This window comes from Serinus canaria, chromosome 2 (genome assembly GCF_022539315.1).
Source record: "Serinus canaria isolate serCan28SL12 chromosome 2, serCan2020, whole genome shotgun sequence".
Lineage (NCBI taxonomy): Eukaryota > Metazoa > Chordata > Aves > Passeriformes > Fringillidae > Serinus > Serinus canaria.
Genome location: NC_066315.1, coordinates 95,854,254 through 95,873,156, shown reverse-complemented (window position 1 = coordinate 95,873,156; position 18,903 = coordinate 95,854,254). Strand labels below are relative to the sequence as shown.

At 38.0% G+C, this 18,903-nt stretch overlaps 1 protein-coding gene across 1 annotated transcript in view; it reads left to right on the top strand.

The window, feature by feature from the left end:
• DOK6 (docking protein 6) overlaps positions 1 to 18,903 on the top strand; it is a 239,182-nt gene extending 220,279 nt beyond the window's left edge. Inside the window, exon 8 of the mRNA XM_030231203.2 lies at positions 18,555 to 18,903. Coding sequence (XP_030087063.2) covers positions 18,555 to 18,694 — 140 coding nt within the window. The 3' untranslated portion in view covers positions 18,695 to 18,903. The remainder of the gene's footprint in view (positions 1 to 18,554) is intronic.

Genomic DNA, 18,903 nt, shown 5'->3' with positions numbered 1-18,903 from the left:
GTGGCATATGTCTTGTGACTGTGCATTCTCATAAATACAGTACAGCAGAAGCCTAAATGGAAACACATCTTTTTGAAACCATCTGTTCTTACAGATATCTGCAACAATAAAGAAAATAAAGGCTTTAAATGCTGCTATGCTGTTTTAAACCTTAGAGGCATTTCCTATTGGTCTTTCTTATTATTCTGAGATGCTCTCAATTTGTTTCACTTGGAAATAGCTTAGCTGCCATGTTTGTTGCTGTTCTGTTTATGGGCTTTGGAGAATCTGACTATAGCTGGCTTATAGATATATAAATATTTATAAAACAGAGCATTTACCATGGTGGAAAGTGTCGGGTTGCCCTCTGGTGAATGTAACTTGTCTTTGTACATTTTATAGTAGCTTATAGGCTAAAGCCTTTCCCCTTATTTCTTCTTTCTTTATTTGAGGGAAGCTGTGTGTGAAAGACAATACTGCAGCAGCTCCCATAAAGTTGGTACTCTTAACTTCTAATTATTTATTTAATTCTATCACATCACTCTTGTGATGTCTTGACTGTAAAAATGCTCAGTTGGAACAATTTTCATGTTTCTTACTTGGGTTCAATCTGTTGTCTTGTTGAAGATGTAATCTTTTTTTTCTGTTGCAGCCAGTGAATGCTAAAAAAAGGAATACTATGTCAGTTTCACATCCAACAAATCTTATTGTGAGTTAAATCTAATGCACAAGGTTAAAATACCTTTTTGTGCTTCATATTTTAACTCTGTTTTCAGAATTTCTGTAGTCCTTTACATTTTTATTCAGATATCAAAATTCTCCTAAAGTGAAAGAGAGATGAAAATTCTCAGAAATTCAAGATATAAACCAGAATATGAAACTGAAATGCAGTGATATAAGTTGTCCCATTCCCAAGGACTAACAAAGAGCAAAAATGACAAAGGGAGAAACAGCAAACAGAGCTACAATTTCTAACCTAGAAGGTCAGTATTAATCCACTGGTTTATCTGAAATATTTAAACCCACGGGCCATGTATTTGGCAAGAAATTCTGCTTAGGCATCAAAATGGGCAGGAAGGAAAGGCACCCCAGGCATCATCCCTAATTATCCAACTGGCAGGTTTTTTCCTGCATGTAACTACCTAACAGCATGAGTTTGCAGGAAACACGTTCGGTCTCTTTTTCTAGCGTGTCTCGTTGTCAGCAGGGTGATGGAGAAGGGGAAGGCTGCTCTTGACCAGCCTGGAAAAGGTGTCAGCCTCTGAACTCTGAAACATCATTGTCCTTTATGCTCGGGGCCGGAGGCACGGGCTGGAAGAGAGAACTTGCTGCCCGAGTGTCTTCTCCTGGCAAAGGGAGAAATGAAATGTCACACCAATTATCTGGGCAGTGGACAGTGTAAGGAAAACTGGCTGCAGCTCTGGGAAGCTCCAGCCAGATCCCCAATTACTGGGTGAGGCTGAGGAGGTTTTTTATGCTGCTGGCCCCGTACTCGGCTGTCGCGCCGCGCACGAGAGACCCCAGCACACACGGGGTCCCGAGGTGTCCCTTGAGGCTCTGAGCCATCCCTGGGCGTGGACCAAGGTGTTGGGGCCTCAATCAGCTTTTTCTTTCAAAGCACAAAGTCATTTTGGTGGCATTTAGGACCAATCCCCCTGAAAGAGGTGAATTTGTGTGTCTGCAGCTGATATCTGGACAGTGATGGAGCTTGGAGTGATGCCTGTGTGCACAAAAAGCTGTGCTCTGCTTCAGGGTTGTTTTGGTGGTGGGAGGAAAAAAAAAGTAATTCAGTGCATCAAGAATGCCTAAACAAGAGAGGGATTTTGACTAATTATTTCTCAGCAAAACTCAGTCTGGCAAAAAGTACAACTGAATGTAAAATATAATCGAGTATTGTTTTATCAGGAAATTAAATCTCTTGGGGGAAAAAAATTTCCAGTTTTTAGGTCAGACCAGGTCGTTCTCATCCAGATGCTTTATATCCAAATTATACACTTTTCTGGTGCATGAAAAAAACTTGCATTGTGATACAGTCAATTAATATTCACAGTTTTCAGCAGGTGTGCTAACTTCTCATATGACAGTGGGACGTTCTGCTAAGTGCTGTGACATGACAGCAGCTGTGATAAATGGAGCTGAGATATTAAAATCTTTTAAGCAGCAATGGTATTCCAGCTGATAAAGCACCAGTTTAAAAAAATGGATTTATTTAGAGTTTCTAAGAGAGGTAAACAGCCAAAGGAGTCCAGCAAGACACATTACAGGTGATAAAATAGTTAACGGTGTGTCACAGCTTGCTCTACTTCCATATATTTCTCTTCATTTCCCTCAATAATATTTAGTGTATGCTCTATAAAGCATCCTTTTTTATCAAGTCCCCTTTTAGATGTATGGGCTCTTGAAGAACACATAGTAGAGAAAGAAGGGGTTTTTCTACCTAAGACAGTGTAGGTATATGAAATAATCCAACAAAGAAATAAATCCTACCTTCTATGGTAAAAAATAATTAAACAATAAACTTCAAAAACATTCAAGATCTACTACAATATTTTTAAGATTTGGGACATTAGATCTTGCATTTTCTGCAAATCATTCTCTAATGCTTAATGAAAAACATTTATGCATGATATTGCTGATGAACTTAAAAAACATGATATGGAAATATGGAAATGGGGGTTGTAGGAAGCCTTAGAAAAGTTATATCTGATCTTCTCATCAAAAAGCTTTCCACCATCTATTGCTTAACAATATTTAAATTTTTTAATTAAAATAATATTTAAAGTTATTAATGAAATTAATATTTCTCAAAATTTAAAAAAGTCAACTATATCTCTTTTTTATCATTTATCAAATTAAAATTATTTGTAAAAAGGCTCTCATCTGCAAATAATATTTGCGGGGGTGGGTGATTAGGTTGTTTTCTTATTTGCTGTTTAATTTTTTTTCTAAAAACAAAACCAACCTCTCTAATTTAGTATATAATATTAAATGCTGTTTATAGTGACAAAAATAAATTAAATAACAGAATTTAGAGAGAGATGGGAAACAAAATTTGAATAAATGCTTTATATCAGCCATCGTGATTTGAAAAAATCATCACAAAGCTCACCTCGCTTTGGGAATGCACATTTAATATCTTTTAATTTGCAGACAAGTCCTACTGTAATAGCTCTGCTTTCTAGTTGTTCCTAGTTAGGCAGGAGTTAGAGCCATTACAAGATGATGCTAATGGGAGGAAAGTAAAAGAGGCTCTCTTTGAAGAGGTGCTCCCTTTTGTCACTAGAAAAGGACTGTACTCCATCCATGTGCTTTTACCTTTGAGCACAAAGCAGGTAGCACAGTGACTGCTGTTACTGCAGAATAATGAAAGGAGTGCTTTACCCTCTGCATGGCATTCCAGGCAGAAAGATTAGATAGCTGGAATCCTCCTCTCCTCTCCTCTCCTCTCCTCTCCTCTCCTCTCCTCTCCTCTCCTCTCCTCTCCTCTCCTCTCCTCTCCTCTCCTCTCCTCTCCTCTCCTCTCCTCTCCTCTCCTCTCCTCTCCTCTCCTCTCCTCTCCTCTCCTCTCCTCTCCTCTCCTCTCCTCTCCTCTCCTCTCCTCTCCTCTCCTCTCCTCTCCTCTCCTCTCCTCTCCTCTCCTCTCCTCTCCTCTCCTCTCCTCTCCTCTCCTCTCCTCTCCTCTCCTCTCCTCTCCTCTCCTCTCCTCTCCTCTCCTCTCCTCTCCTCTCCTCTCCTCTCCTCTCCTCTCCTCTCCTCTCCTCTCCTCTCCTCTCCTCTCCTCTCCTCTCCTCTCCTCTCCTCTCCTCTCCTCTCCTCTCCTCTCCTCTCCTCTCCTCTCCTCTCCTCTCCTCTCCTCTCCTCTCCTCTCCTCTCCTCTCCTCTCCTCTCCTCTCCTCTCCTCTCCTCTCCTCTCCTCTCCTCTCCTCTCCTCTCCTCTCCTCTCCTCTCCTCTCCTCTCCTCTCCTCTCCTCTCCTCTCCTCTCCTCTCCTCTCCTCTCCTCTCCTCTCCTCTCCTCTCCTCTCCTCTCCTCTCCTCTCCTCTCCTCTCCTCTCCTCTCCTCTCCTCTCCTCTCCTCTCCTCTCCTCTCCTCTCCTCTCCTCTCCTCTCCTCTCCTCTCCTCTCCTCTCCTCTCCTCTCCTCTCCTCTCCTCTCCTCTCCTCTCCTCTCCTCTCCTCTCCTCTCCTCTCCTCTCCTCTCCTCTCCTCTCCTCTCCTCTCCTCTCCTCTCCTCTCCTCTCCTCTCCTCTCCTCTCCTCTCCTCTCCTCTCCTCTCCTCTCCTCTTTCCTTCTCTTTTTCTTTGCTTTTGGGGGAGAGGAAATTCAAGATATTGTAATACATCTCTGCTGCTTTTTCAAGGCAATTAATCTTTGAAATGAAGACAAATAATGGCTGGTCGGTACAAACAGCAACACTGCATTTTGTTTTCCTTGCTGCAAATGCTTCCTCATTTTTGCTCTTAAAGAAACAATTTAGTAGGGATAGGATGAGTCTGTAATGGATCATGATGGTCCAGTTGCCTGAGTCATTGCTATTTAGTCATTCTCCCAAAGACATAAAAATTGGATTTCCCCTTGCTCATTGCTTCTTTGGAAATCCCATGGTATTGTCTGAGAAACACATTTATAGGCACAAAGCATATGGTTCACAGCCCTCAGAAGCAGGTCTGGATATCTTCTAAAATTTAGATAGCTCCCCAGTCACATTTTAAATTCAGTTCCAGATTATCCTCTAAGGTAAATGGACAGACAGATTTCATATCCCAAAAAATTTCCTTTGTTAGTATACGGTTGTTCTCGAAAAGCAAAAAATGCTTGTTTCATTTTGTTTTTTCAAAGTGCATTTATGAAGCCAGGTAGTGTTGTACTGACTGACAGACATTTTGAGGTAGTACCTCAATTTCTGAGCTGCTTTGGAGGCTTCTGTAGCCATTGCTGTGTTTCATTAAATATTTATGGCAAAGAGACATAAGTGGAAGTAACTAACTGGATCCCATTCTCCCACTTATGAAGGAAAATATAAAATCTTAAAAGAATACAAAAATCATGTGAGAGACAAAGCTCTCCAAGAATCACAGAATGCTCCCTCTTCTGTGTTTTAGTGGTGCTCATGTCTGCAGCTGCAACACTATATAAAGAAAATTATTTTAACTGCAAGTTCTAGCAATAGGATGTAAATATGGTAATTTTGTGATGCAGAATCAGTGTCCTGAATAATCAGGATAGTGCAGTCATCACTGGTGTGAGCTATAACATAAAAGACTTTAGTTCTTTTTCTGATTGTGGAATAAATAATATACCCATCTATATTTTGTTAATAGCATACCTGTTCTATAAGAGCTATCTCACACCTCAGCCTGAGGACTCAGCTAAGGAACACACATTACTGCTTTGTTCTGCATTAAAAGTAGTCAGTAAAAGTCCTCACAATTTCTAATTTTTAATTATTATTGCTCCAGGGAGGAGTAGGCTATGAAGACATAAATTGGAAAAACTTGTAAAAGTCATTTGCTTTATGAAATTGTTTTTTAGTGGGGTTGAGGTTTTTTTATTTGTTGAGGTTTTAATTTTTTTATTTATTTGGCTTTGTTTATTTTAATTTGTCTTATTAGTTGTTTCCCTTTAAACTGCACTGTTAAAATAGAGAATATATATATGTTTAATTTTATTTTGGCTTTACTCTTACTCTTTACTCTTTATTCTGAAGCTGGTACCTCATACAACACAGTTTTGCAAGCTGCCACTTTGCCTTAGTGTAAAAGTATGGTATCATGTTTCACCAGGTATGGTACCTGCAGAGTTGTCATTTACTTTAACTTCCTTTTAAACCACAGCTGATTTTCAGCTCTCTAAATTCTCATTTCTTTGTCCACCCAGAAAGCTACTTGTATTCTATTATTTACTTCCCTCCTTTTAGAGCTGTACTAGTAAACCCAAAAATTTACATGCAAGGTAATAATTTTTGCAGTGTTCATGGAGAAGTAGAACCATAACTCAGGAATACTGTCTCATACTGTATGCTTCCACATTATGTGCTGCTCTGCTATAATAGGCACTGAAAGGAAAAATAATAGCATAGAAAGCATCAAGCCGTGGTGGTGGAAGCTGGTTGGAATCTCTTTTGTGTCTAAGCTGCAGTTTCTGGATTTCACATGCCACTGTGTGACCACCAATAGCTGAAAATGACTGGAGCACTGGATGGTCTAGCCACATGTAAAAAATTCCAGAGATTTCATTCAGGAACTGTGAAGTGGATCCTCTATATTACTTTTCTTTCTACTGCTGATGGCTCCATGCTATCTGTCTTGCTGTTAGCTAAACTGCTACCAACCACCAATATCTGAAGCATTCAGCCCTTCTGAGAGATTAATTCCTCTTTGTTCTCCTCAGCATCTCTTACCTGTGTGCTACAGCTGCAGACGATCATAATGAATTTAAAATCTGTGTTACAGTTCTTTCCAGTTAAAGCCAATGGCAAAATCGCCATCAGTAGAGTGCCTCGCTTTAATGTCACACTCTTTTCTCCAAATGTCTTGTCCAAATGTAGGAAGTGTAATTACTTTGTACATGTCATGTTCTGATATGATTGCTGCTTATTGTCTTGTGCTGTGGGCACGCTTTTTTGTCATTTCCTGGCTTGCTTTAGTAACACTGAACTAACAGGCAGTGAGAGAGGACAGGATGAATGTCATTTAAGAGGTGATCATTCTCTACCCCTTCCTGCTTCAGCAGATCATTCCATTGGGTTTGGCAGGACTCTTTTCCCAGCAGCTGGAATTAAGGAAATCTTTTGAAGGGACTGCTGCTGAGCTGCTCAAACAGCTTCTGTGATTTGTGAGGCCACAAAAGGAATGCTAACAAAAAATCATCCTCAGTTAGGGAATGTAAAAAAGCAAAACACAGGACAGAATATTTACAATTTTAATAATGATCTTCCAGGGAAGGCTCGTGGGTGGTACTTTCAGTGTTTTTTACTATTATCATTGGTTTTCATATTCTGCTTTTTTGCTTATTGTGGAGGGGAGATGGGTGTGGAAGGAAGTACCTCGGTTGAAGCTGTTTCTTCTGTTGTCTGAAAAAGGAAAAGGGATTCCTCCCATCTCCAGAAACAAGCAGATCAAGTTCCTTGATGCCCCTTACCAGATTTACCCCTGCTCATTTCCTCTACTTTTACACAAGTGTGATAAAAATGGCACAGTTTGTTCACACTGAATTCCCTTTCAGGGAAAAAAAAAAAAGTGAAATAACATCACTTGCATCCCTCAGTGAATTAGAGCCATTGTTTTTGGTTTCCTGGTGGGTAATTGAAGGCTTTTACAGCTAGAAGAAATTATTTATAGAGACATGAAAAATGGATTAACTTTCCTGAGTGCTTCATTGATGTTTTAGACATCTACTTTATTCCAATTAAACTTCTATAATCTAAAAATCAATAAATTCTTTATTTTAGAGAATAAATTTTAGAGGAAAATAATTTGTTTCATCTCTGTGAACTGCCTTATTGCCACATATTTTATATATGCAATCTCTGCAAGGAACAAAAGAACTCAGAGTGCTGTTGCTCTCAGTAAAGACAGAAACCTTTCCTTTATTCCATCCATTTCATAAATTGTTCAACCACTTGCAACGGCTACCACCAAACACCACAAAATATACCTCAAATGCATGTCACAAAATCCATTTCTGAATTTTTTGTGTACTCTGCCTGCTGTCTCAAGTTTTATTAAGGACAGTCTATAATTTCAAATTGCACTCTAAAAAAAACCAAAAATCCTTTCTCCTTTAGAATTGGTGGACAGGTATGTTTTCCTGCCTTCAAGTGTTTCAGGAAACTTTTTAACATTTCCAGGGAGCTAGTTATCAGCCAATTCAATATTTCACTTTTACATGGCACCTACTATTATCTAGTTTCAGTTGAAATAACATTAAGGTCTTCTAAAGAGTACTTCTAAGGACAATTTCATAGAAAATTATTTCATAGAGACCCCAAATCTGAATAACAAATGGTTTAATAAATGTTTTTAATATATGGGTAAAAAAGTAGGTTTTGAAAGAAGTTCTGAAAGCTGTGTTTCATCCCTGCATATACTAATGTGAGAACTTCTCTGATATTTTCTCATTGGTGGCAGAAAAAAAAAAGGAAAATCTTTAGTCAGTTTAAATAGCTCCTTTTATCAAACTGGAAAAGGTGGTTTTTATATTCCACAAACCACCCTCCTTCTCTTCCCAACAAAACACACACAAGCAAGGCTAATTCCCTGTGTTACAACATAAATCCAAAGTTCCTTGAAGGAAAGGCATTTTACCAGAGCCCAAGACTTTTTCCTGTTCTTGGAGGACATTGTCTGCAGTTTGAATGGCACTTTGTCCTCAGGGAACTTCCTTCAATGGAAGAGCAGTAATGGGATGACTCTGAGCTTTGTAACAGAGGTGGAGGAAAATGATCAAAAACAGATGATGAATTCTGCTGCTTTTGTGCAGTGGGAAGCTCTAGCATGGCTCAAACAGTACTGAATCTGCAGTGCAACCATTTGCTGAGGTAATCTCAGGCACAGCTGATGCTAAAATGATGGTCCTGTTACACCTCAGAACCAATTCCAGCAGCCAGGCATTCCTGCCTCTTTGAACAGCCCAGAAGTGGAGTAGGTCTGACCCCACAGTGGAAACCAAACATGCATAAAACATGTTTTGCAATTTGATTTGCCTTCTTTGTGTCTTTGTTTTTGATAAGGGTTAGTTTTGCTAACATCAATCTCCCTATATCCCTGTCCCTTCAGGAGTGCAAAGAAACTGGCTGGGAGTGCAAAAGGAAGGGCTCAGATGAACCACCTGCATGTCTCAGACTTTGTTTTAAATGTGTTTAGTTCTCATGTTCTACATCCATAATAAAATTGTCTTTTAAATATAGTTTTTGTAGAATAGATATCCATTTCAGCTGGAATAAATCCTTTTTCCCCATTTCTCCCTGTGTTAAGCAATGTAAGCTCTGCTGCCTGCCAATTTTTCTCTATTTTTTATTTTTCCAATCAAGGCTGTATTTTACTTGCATAAAATGTGGTAAAAAACATATTCCCTCTATCCTGTCAGACCGAATTTGCTCTCTGCCTGTGCTCTCAGACCTCATGTGCTGAGTTTCATTTTATGGCAATATTTTTTATAGGCTAGTGATAAATCTTTGTGAATGGAGTGTTTATAATGAAAATACTACCGGGCCAGGAAATATTGGTCAATATAAAGATCAGCAGAATTATAACAGCCACAAGATTAAACAGTACTGATCAATCAATAGTACCTGCAATAGTGCCCTCTTTTCAAAGGCAATATACTCTCTCCACACTACACACTTTTTATGGATGTAAGAAATTTTTTCCTTTTATTTTGCTTTAGATATTCTAATATTAAATTAGAAATTCACTGTTTCACTCCATCTCGGTAGTATCAGTTGAATTTCATCAGGCCTGTGTAGAGTTTTCTGGAATAGTGTATCCAAGGGGAAATGTCAACACGATTTGAAATGCAATAAATATTTAACAGTGACATATTCCTATCATCAAAGTGATATGCAATGTATAAATTTGCATTTTTACATTGAATTTTTCAGTAAGATGTTTTCTGTTACATCAGTGATAGATTTAGGCATTGATTTTTTAACAAACTATCTGAAGAAAATCTCTCTTTTGAAGGGCCATTTAGTTTGGCTGTAAAAAACCCACAACATTTTGAGAAAGGGAAAAGTGAACACTGAGCTAACAAACTGGTAAACCAGGATGATTACACTACACACATAGCTACCAGCATTAAATTATTCTGGTACATGTACTTTGCAAGGAGGTAAAATAAAATTATACTCCAATTTCTGCCCAGAGATCTACCATCAGTTGGCTGTCATAATGACTTCATGCTCTACCCAGGAGTCAAAAGCAGACAGCCAAGTGAGGAGCTCTACCTACTTAGACATGGTAGAAAATTATTTAGGAAAAGGTAACTCAGTCCACACTATTTTATCTATCCTTCACATTTGTTGGTTTGTTTTTTTTTTTCAGTAGCTTTATATTCTTCCTGTTTTTCTGTTATTCCAGGAGCAGGTTGATTTTTCAGAGTATTTTCTTTTTTTGGTTTGTTATGTCTCCATGATACAAAATAATCACTAAAATAATTTCTCTAGCTCTTGTCTCCTCCCCCCACTTTAGCCTTTCCCATATGCACTTGGAATAAGAACATTCTTTTCTTGTTATTTCTTGCATTTTGCAATTGGATCTCATTCAAATGTTCCTTGGAGTGAAGGAAATTGTCACTTGCAGAAATTTCTCCTCTACCTTTTTTTTTTGTTGTTAGTATTACCAACATGGAATGTCTGCTTTGTGAAGTTTCTGTTCTAAAAAGTTCATTGAGTTTTGAGCTTGAGTAGGAAAATGAAACTATGTGCATTATGTATAAGAATGCTTAGTCTTTGTTTACTTTTGCGGTGAATGAAATAAATTTACTTGGCACAGGCACAAGTTCAGAAACAGCCAGTATTCTCATTATGAGCCTTGATTTTACAACTTCTGTGGAGATGTTTTATATTAGGTTTTATATTAGTTTCTGGCTGACTGAGCCTGTGGTTTAAAGAATAAATTAGGCCACCTTGGACAAAGTACTCAGCCTTTTCAGGTAGCTTTGTTAGGGCACTCATTCAAGATTTTATTTGCTGTTAATTAACTTGCTGGCATTTTTGATACATTTGAGTGCTAAACTGCCCACATTTCCTCTCAAAAGCTTTTCCTCAAGGTCGTGATGCCTCTATCTTTCAGTACAAAACAAAACATTTCTTTGACCGTAGTAACTTCTCCATACACACATATTTTGGATCATCTGTGTAATGGTTCAGGGAAACCTGCAACTCTCCTAACTTAGTGCAAGTCAGGAAGAGCAGCTCAATACTTTCTTTAACTGATTTTTTAAAAAATAGGGGATTTTTTTCCTCTCACAAGTAAAATGACTGAGAAGAAAGTATTTCATTGTATTGCAGAAAAGTTTGGGTAGCAAGATGAGGCTTCCTAATGCCAGGCTATCAGGGTTCCCTGAAAAATACTTTTAAATCAATAAACTAAAAATTCAAATTATCACTGCAGAAAATTTCACTTCTATAGAATCCATGAAACAAAACTCAGAAATCCTTCTTTTTGAGAGTCTTCAGCTGGAAAATGATGTTTGTTTTGTAGCAGATTTGGACCTTAGCCTAATTTTGTGTCAAGTGGGAACATGATTGAACCTTTTTTGACTGTGCTGGCATAGTTAAAGAGCTGGACTCGGGACAGAGGGTGAGAGGGGGCTGGTTTAGTGCTCCAACATTAGCACAAGTGCAAAAAGCTGCAAAGACAAAATGAATTAATATCAACAGCAAGGGCTGCTGTGGTCTTTATATGGAAGACAATATAAGAAAGCTAACTACAAGCTTATTATGCTTACCTGCACGTGGGCTCAGAGCACAAAACTGCAAAAATTGCTGTTCCAGTTTCTTTTAATTAATCTCCTTGAAGTTCAGGCACACAGGCCTACAGTTACAGATAATAAATAGAGGGGCACCAGTCAAAGAGATATCATATGTAAAATAGATCAGTTTTCCAAATATGTGTCAGATTTTGGCAGCAGAAACATGAGCAAAAATGGAAAAGACTATTGGGTAATGTGAAATGTGTAAATAATTTCCTTTTCCCTGCCCTGGGTGGAGATGTTAGGTAGTAGGTATTTATTAATGTCTCCTCCCTTTATAAACACACCTAAATGCATTATCAGGAAAAAAAAAATCTTAATGGAAACCAATTAAAAGTAGAGAGCAAGTTAAACCTACTCATTCTTGAGAAAGATGTGATTGATGTTCTAATATTTCTACCACAGGAGCTACATCAATTTGTGATAGTCTAAACAGGTAATTCACAGGTTAAGTGCAGCAGGACAGCAAGTATTTAAAAACACTTCCCAGAAAAACACAGCAGCAATTAAGCCAACCCAGTCTTCAGTCAATACACTGGCTTTAATTACACATTTCAAGATAGTCCGTTTAAATACCTGCTATTTTTGGTGGGGATACAGATGAAATAATGCTTGTTTTTCCTGTGCATAATATTTACAAGCAATTCACATTGTAGGTATTGAAACAATTTTTCTGTGTTTCAAAATATTGACATGTAGACACGCTCTTCACGAAACTCCAGCATTATTGTGCCAAAATTGGAATGTTGAAAATCAGCATATTGTAAATGTACTGGTCTTAAACTGTCAATCCTGCAGTCTCTTCTGTATGCATATGTAAAGCTCCTTCTTTTCTTGAGGAGGACTTGATGACAATGCTGAAGACTTTTAAGTTAAATACTAGTTTTCCAGTTCTGGAAAGTGTTATGGCTCCATAACAAATGTGTCTCTACTCAGGTACTTACTAATCTTGATGCTGTACAGTTCAAAAGTTGCTATTTTTATTGCAAATTCTGAGGAAAATGAAACTATTTTTCAATTAAGAATGGAAAATAAATATTTTGAAAGGGGGGGGGGTGGGGCTAAGAGTTTGTAGTTCATTCTCTTCATATATTTCCCATGTATTTTATCCTCATTTTAAATTAGTTTTATTCAAAAGCATTTATAATAAACAAACTAAACCATTTTCTTAAAAATCTTTCCCAAAAATAAGGTTTTTTATATTCTTTCTCCCTTCAGAAAGATATATGTATCCGATGGAATTTAATCCAAAAGAATTTTAGAATACATGGAAGTTGGAGCCCAGCTGTGTTCTCTGGAGTTTTTATTCCAACTGCAGTTAAATTCAAAGGAAAATTTGTATTTCTTTATTTGGAACTGAAACAGGCCCACAGTTTCACTTTCAATAAGTATATGGAAATCAATATGCTGTAATGTAGTTTATGCTGTTTTTCAGTTTCCATCTGCTGCCTTCCATTGCATCTTTTTGTGAGTGACAGCATAATAATTGCTGTACCAATTAATGCCCTTCCAATCCAACTGCATCATTACTGCAAAATAAATGTTTTGCTTTGTAGCAGTTTGTCCTGCTATGAAACTTTGCTTTAGTTATTCCATTCATCTAACAGCAGAAAAGGAAAAGCTGCTTTGTCATCAGTAGCTCAATAGAAGACACTGTATATTCAATACAGAGAGTTGGCAGAATTTTAACCAGTATCAATTTATAAATAGGATAGCAGCAATCATTTTTTTTCTGCCTTAAATGAAAGTATCCTTTTTGATGCAATAATAGCCACTTAACTGATTTGAGACTGAAGTAAGGGGTTTTTTTGGAGAAATGTTTTTTCTTTATCCAGAATAAAATATGAAGTCTCGTTCTTTGCAACAAAAGCTCTTAGAGGATAAAAGCTTCCATCTGAAATAAACAGTCATAAAAATTTAGTTCTTTTCAGTAAGAGTTTAATTTTCCCTAGTGGGATTTCAGTGCATAGCTACAGTGCTTTTTCCACTTTGTCCTGTGTCCTAACAAAAATGCTGCAAAGAGTTTCAGCGGTTGAAGCACTTTGAGATGAGCTTTCCCATTCAAATAATATCCTCAGTACAATCTCTGGGCCTCCTCTGGTATAAATATGAGCTTTCTCTGCTGTTGGGAAAGTCCTTGGAGAATGCACATCTAGATTAAAGACTGGTACTAGTTTTGGGAACTTTTCTGGCTCAAGAGTTGCATTTAGTCCAGGGAGAATTTTGTGAGGAAACAACATAGAGCTAACTCCTTCTTACTAACGTTTCATTCTTGAAACATCTGTTAGCTAATTGGGTTTTTTCCACCTTCTTGCACTATCCTGTTGTGCGATGATAAAATCTCATCATCTCTGTTTCCCTGCTTCCCAGACGGTTCTGTTTATTGTGAACAATAAAATTTTACAATTAATATTTCTAAAAAGAAACAACTGCTTTACAAAGGAAAAATTGATTCATTTTATTTATTCTTAGCTTGCACTGATTGATTCATAGAAATTTCTTTTGAGCACACATGTTTTTCTGTAGCATTTATAGAAACAGTTATAGCAATTGAAGAATTCTAGCAATCATTAAGTCTCTGAGACTCCCAAATACAAAACACAATATTAGTAAAGATATCCAATTGGCTTTAATTTAATGAAATCAATTTTGTGCTCATAATCTTGGAAATGGAAATACCAAATTTTATTTTCAAAAATAAATTTATTATTCTTACCTAGAAAAATAGAAATGCATTAGAAGTACATACTTTTGTTTGGAAAGTCATCTGTTGAGAGGTTAAGAAATCCCAGATGAAAGCTTGCTGTGCAGCTGCAAATGTCTTTATTTTTACCTAATGGCTATCTCATATAAAGTAATTAAAGGCCTGCAACAGAAGCTGAAACACAGGAGGCTCTTGTTCTATTAATTTTTAATCACTGTACTGCAGAAACATAAACTTATATTAGATCTTGTATGGGAAAAGCTTTGTCACGGGATTTCAAAAGTGCTCCTGCAGCAGAGCTGTGAGCAGTCTGGTGGCGATGGCGCTCACCTGCGTTTGGTGGCACATTGCTCATGGGTCATCATTTGCCAAACAAACCATCTGGCAGGAAACCAGCCTGAGGAAAAGTCAGCCATCTCTTCTCCTTGGCTTCTTGTTCCTGCTCCTCAGCTTTGCCAGTAGAGAGATTTGTAGGGCTCTTGCAAACCAGATGACCAAAGCGCTTTAGTCTACAAAGCAGCTTTGCAGTCTCAGTGGCTCAGCTGAGGGACCGTGAGCAGCAGCGTCAGTGCAGAGCAGAAAGGGAACGATTTCAGCTGATTTTCCACAGAAAGTGAAATGTTGAACCTTACCCACAGGCAGAGGGGAATTTTAACGCAGGACTTGTACATCAGAGATGAGTGCTCTAACCAATGAACATCAGATGAGAATCTCTTGAATTCTTGTATTTGAAAGAAAAGAATGACCTTTATTTCATTTAGAAAAGAAAGATGGTTGGCACCTGCCTTCTGGTTAAGAATTTGAATTCTGAATCTAAAACAGAAACATCTCCCAATAAGCAGCAGTAAGGGAGCTCTTAAAGCTTATCCCTGGATCTGTTCTCTTCTTTTTTTTTTTCCTTTCATTTAGCTTAGCACTGCAAGTTTTCTCTCAGAAGTTGTGATCGATCTGCTTATATGTACATCAGTCACTGCTGTTACTAGGAAACCACTGGGTTTTTCCTCTAAAGAATTGTTATAAATAAGCACCATGCCATGAAATAAGATCCTTGTGTATACTTCCTCTGCTTCTAACATAATTAAGATCAGGAAAAATCTAATTTAATGTAATTTACTGGGTTACATTAAATTTTCTTGATGGATCATTCATACCTAATTGCTTTGAAATGCAGCTTCATTGCATTCTATAATCCTGAGAGTAAATTTGAATAAAGGATGAAGCGGGCTGAATAATACTTATGTTTCTAAGGTCCTGTGCTGGAACAGAAAAAAAAGCAACTTTTCCTCTGTAAGCCATGAGGGAAAAAACCTCCCCCAGCTCCATTGGTGTCTATAGGTCATGAAATCTGTGTGAATCAAATTCATCTTGTGCTGACTTCAGAAGAATTGTAGAGAAGAGTTAGTTTTGTGAGAGCTGCAAAATCCACAAACAGGGTTCTTATTCTTATTCTTATTCTTATTCTTATTCTTTTATTCTCTCTTAACCTTTTAAGGTCCAAATGTGACTGAAGCAGGAAACTTAGAAAGCTGTGGACCTTTAATCCTTCACTGCAAAAACTTTACCTGTATCTTTAGTTTCAAAATCCTTACTGCTGACATAAAGTGTAACTTTGGAGACACTGCAGTACCTAGAGCTCCATAAGACTGATCAGTTGTGTGAATCTTAAAATAATGTTTAGGAATGAAAATAAATGGATTTATTGTAATATAGATTTCCAGTATGTGATATGCTGAGTTTTAACAAAAAGCTGAAAAGTGCCCCAGATTTTGGAAATTTAGCAGTCTTAAGTCAACTTGGAACCCTTTTGACTATTTTATTATTTTGCCAATATCATTTTCTTATTCATTTATTGAAGTATATTAACATAGTTAATTGTTTGGGGGTTTTTTTTAAATAGAACTTGAAAGTAAATATATTGCCTAGATCCATTCTTTCCAAACTTGTGACATTTCTATTACCCATAGCTCTCCCATTTCATTTGAACCAATGTCCTCTATTCTCTTTGTTATTATTTTCATGGATTGATGTCATACTGTTCAGCTTGAACCTCACCCAGACATCTTAGACCTCTTGGCTCTGTTTAGTGTGCCTTAATCTTTTCAATCTGTCTGTCTCTCTTCTATTTCACTACATATCCCAGAAGTTAGGAGAGAAGAACTCTCCTCCTTAAACTCTTTGGCTACCAAATGGCAAAAACTAGCCCTGTTGTGACATTTAGCATCCACAAATTTTCCTTTAAAGAACAGCAAGGGATGTGTTAGCTTTTGGAAATGAAAAACCTGAATTTAATTTCCTTTTTAACCCTAATAAGTTCAAATTCATCTTCTACATTCTACAACACTGCCTAAATTCCTTAGCTAGAAATTAGTGGCTAGAATTTAGTGTATTAGGGGCACTCTTCATCACTGTAAAGCTACACTATTGTACAAAAGGGGATTAAAAATTGATTATACAAGATACAGCAGATGATGCAAATAGGCCTGAGTTTAGGGAGCTCTGTGGTTAGTAAGTGCTCATTGTCACAGGGATTGTTTAATACTCTTTGGATAAAATACATTAAGACAATGAAGGAAAGTTATACTCGACATATTTTATTTATCTTTATTAGTAGGAAAGAGACAAATTTTACATGGGAAATCATGTGCCTGGTTTAGCAGCTCCTTATGGCATTTAAAACACATATAATTCATATAATTCTCTTCTGAGTAAAAGGAAAGCAAGATCTTACATCCTGGGAAGGAAATGTGGCAGATTTGCAACAAAAAATTAAAATCTAGAATCATGCATCTTCTCATGTTTAGGTTTGCATTACATTAAGAAATAAAGTAATAGTAATTGTGATGTAATCCCAAATAAAAGTAAAAAACTAATAATGGCCTTATATAATATCATGGTTAAAAGTTGGTTAAAGCAATAAAACCTTTAAGACTATTCACAAACATTATCAGCTGCTGTGTAGCTCAGAGCTCACAGTCACCATAAACTTTACTTCAGTTTGATGCAAAAGCTTCTTGAAGCAGAAGACATTTCAACCTTTCATCTCAAGCAAGTTTTGGTAGCCAATGTCAATTTAACGCCATGAATGAAGAGTAAAAATACACCTAAAAAATTCATCCTGCTTTCTTGTGCTGTGAAACTGATTTTATGATCATTAACATGCCACTGGGAATTCAGATTCTGTTTTTGTTGTCTTCAGTGTCACTAAGATTTAGTGACACTGAAGACTTTTATTCTATTTTTCATTTTGTTGGATTTTTTTCTGTCTTGGTTCCAGTATTGGTCTGATAGTCTCATGTTCAGGGAGAGCCATGGGCTTTTTTTTCATGAGGAAGTCAGTAACGTGTTATGATCAAACTTTTCCAAATGCAAGTGAGGAAAAGTTTTCCCAAGTCTGGTGAACATCATCCTTGGTTCCAGTACTACTGGGCCAGCTGCTAACTGTTTTGAAACATGTCAGCATGAGCTGAATTCTTTTGTATTTGAGTCTATACCATTGCAGCTATTCTTTAATATCTCTGTGGTTGACATAAAAATATGATTCTGCATTCCTACAGATAATGTGTATCATGATATTTTTTAAAGCATTATGTAAAACCATTTTGAATCCAAGCTTCAATATATATTTCAAAAAAAAATACATTGCATGAAGATATGCATTTTGGAAGTTTGGTTTTTGTTACTTAATAAACTTTAATTTCAAAAGGAAATATGAGGTAGGAAAACTATCAGGTTATAAAATTGGGTCATCAGGGTTACCTGAGTTTCATCACTGGCTTTTCACACGTAGTTTCCCATCTTGCTGATTAAAGCAATGGTTATATGACATTCACAAGCCCATCTGGAAAAGCACACATCCTGGCACATCCTCCTCCCAACCAGTATTCTGCCATGTGCACCATATCCCACCGCCAGTTCCTTTTGGAATTACAGTGGTGCTGTGCTTACCTGACAGATTGGCATCATGTTCAAAGGACAGTAAGTAAATGAAGTGGGATTTGTGGGACTAATCCCTTTAAAACCCCTGGCATTACCTTCATGGGCAGCACCTCAGGTAAAAAAGATGTGCGCTAGTTATTTGTGAGCTCTAACTGACATCACTAAGACTTACTAAGTAGAAAATACACAAATACGACACTCTGAAATTTTGAAAAATAATTCTGACCCTAAATTATAGCTGAGTTGGGTCCGGGGCCTGGTGCCTTGGCTGGGAATCTGCCAGCCACTTGCACCCTCAGCCACAGGGAACACGCTCTTCTGCAGCCCCAGCAGGGCCCAGTGAAGGAACTCTGCTCTCCAGGCACCCTGGGACAGTAGGAAGTTAATCCACTGGGGTCTGTGTCCATGGTGAAAAGCTTGAAAGCCCACTTACACCCTGTGTGTTCACGTCTCTCCCCTCCAGGCCACAGCCTCGGCTCGGCGAAGGTGTCCCGGGCGCAGACATTTCCCAGCTACCCGTCGGAGCAGGGCGAGGAGCACCAGCAGCCGCTGTCGCTGGCCAGCAGCTACGCCTTCAGCTACGGCTCGGGGCTGGTGCAATGACAGCTGGGGGCTGGACATGGACAGCTGAGCCTGGAGCCTCCCGCCAGGACCGCGGAGCCGCTGGCCCCCCTGCCCCCACCATTTGCCGTGAAAACTGATGCCTACCAGCTCCAGCCGGGGCGCCGCCCGTGCGGGAACCTGGAGAGGCGGCTTTCCCGAAGCAGAGGCTAAGTCTTTATTTATTTATTTTGCCGTTCCTTTTGTCGATA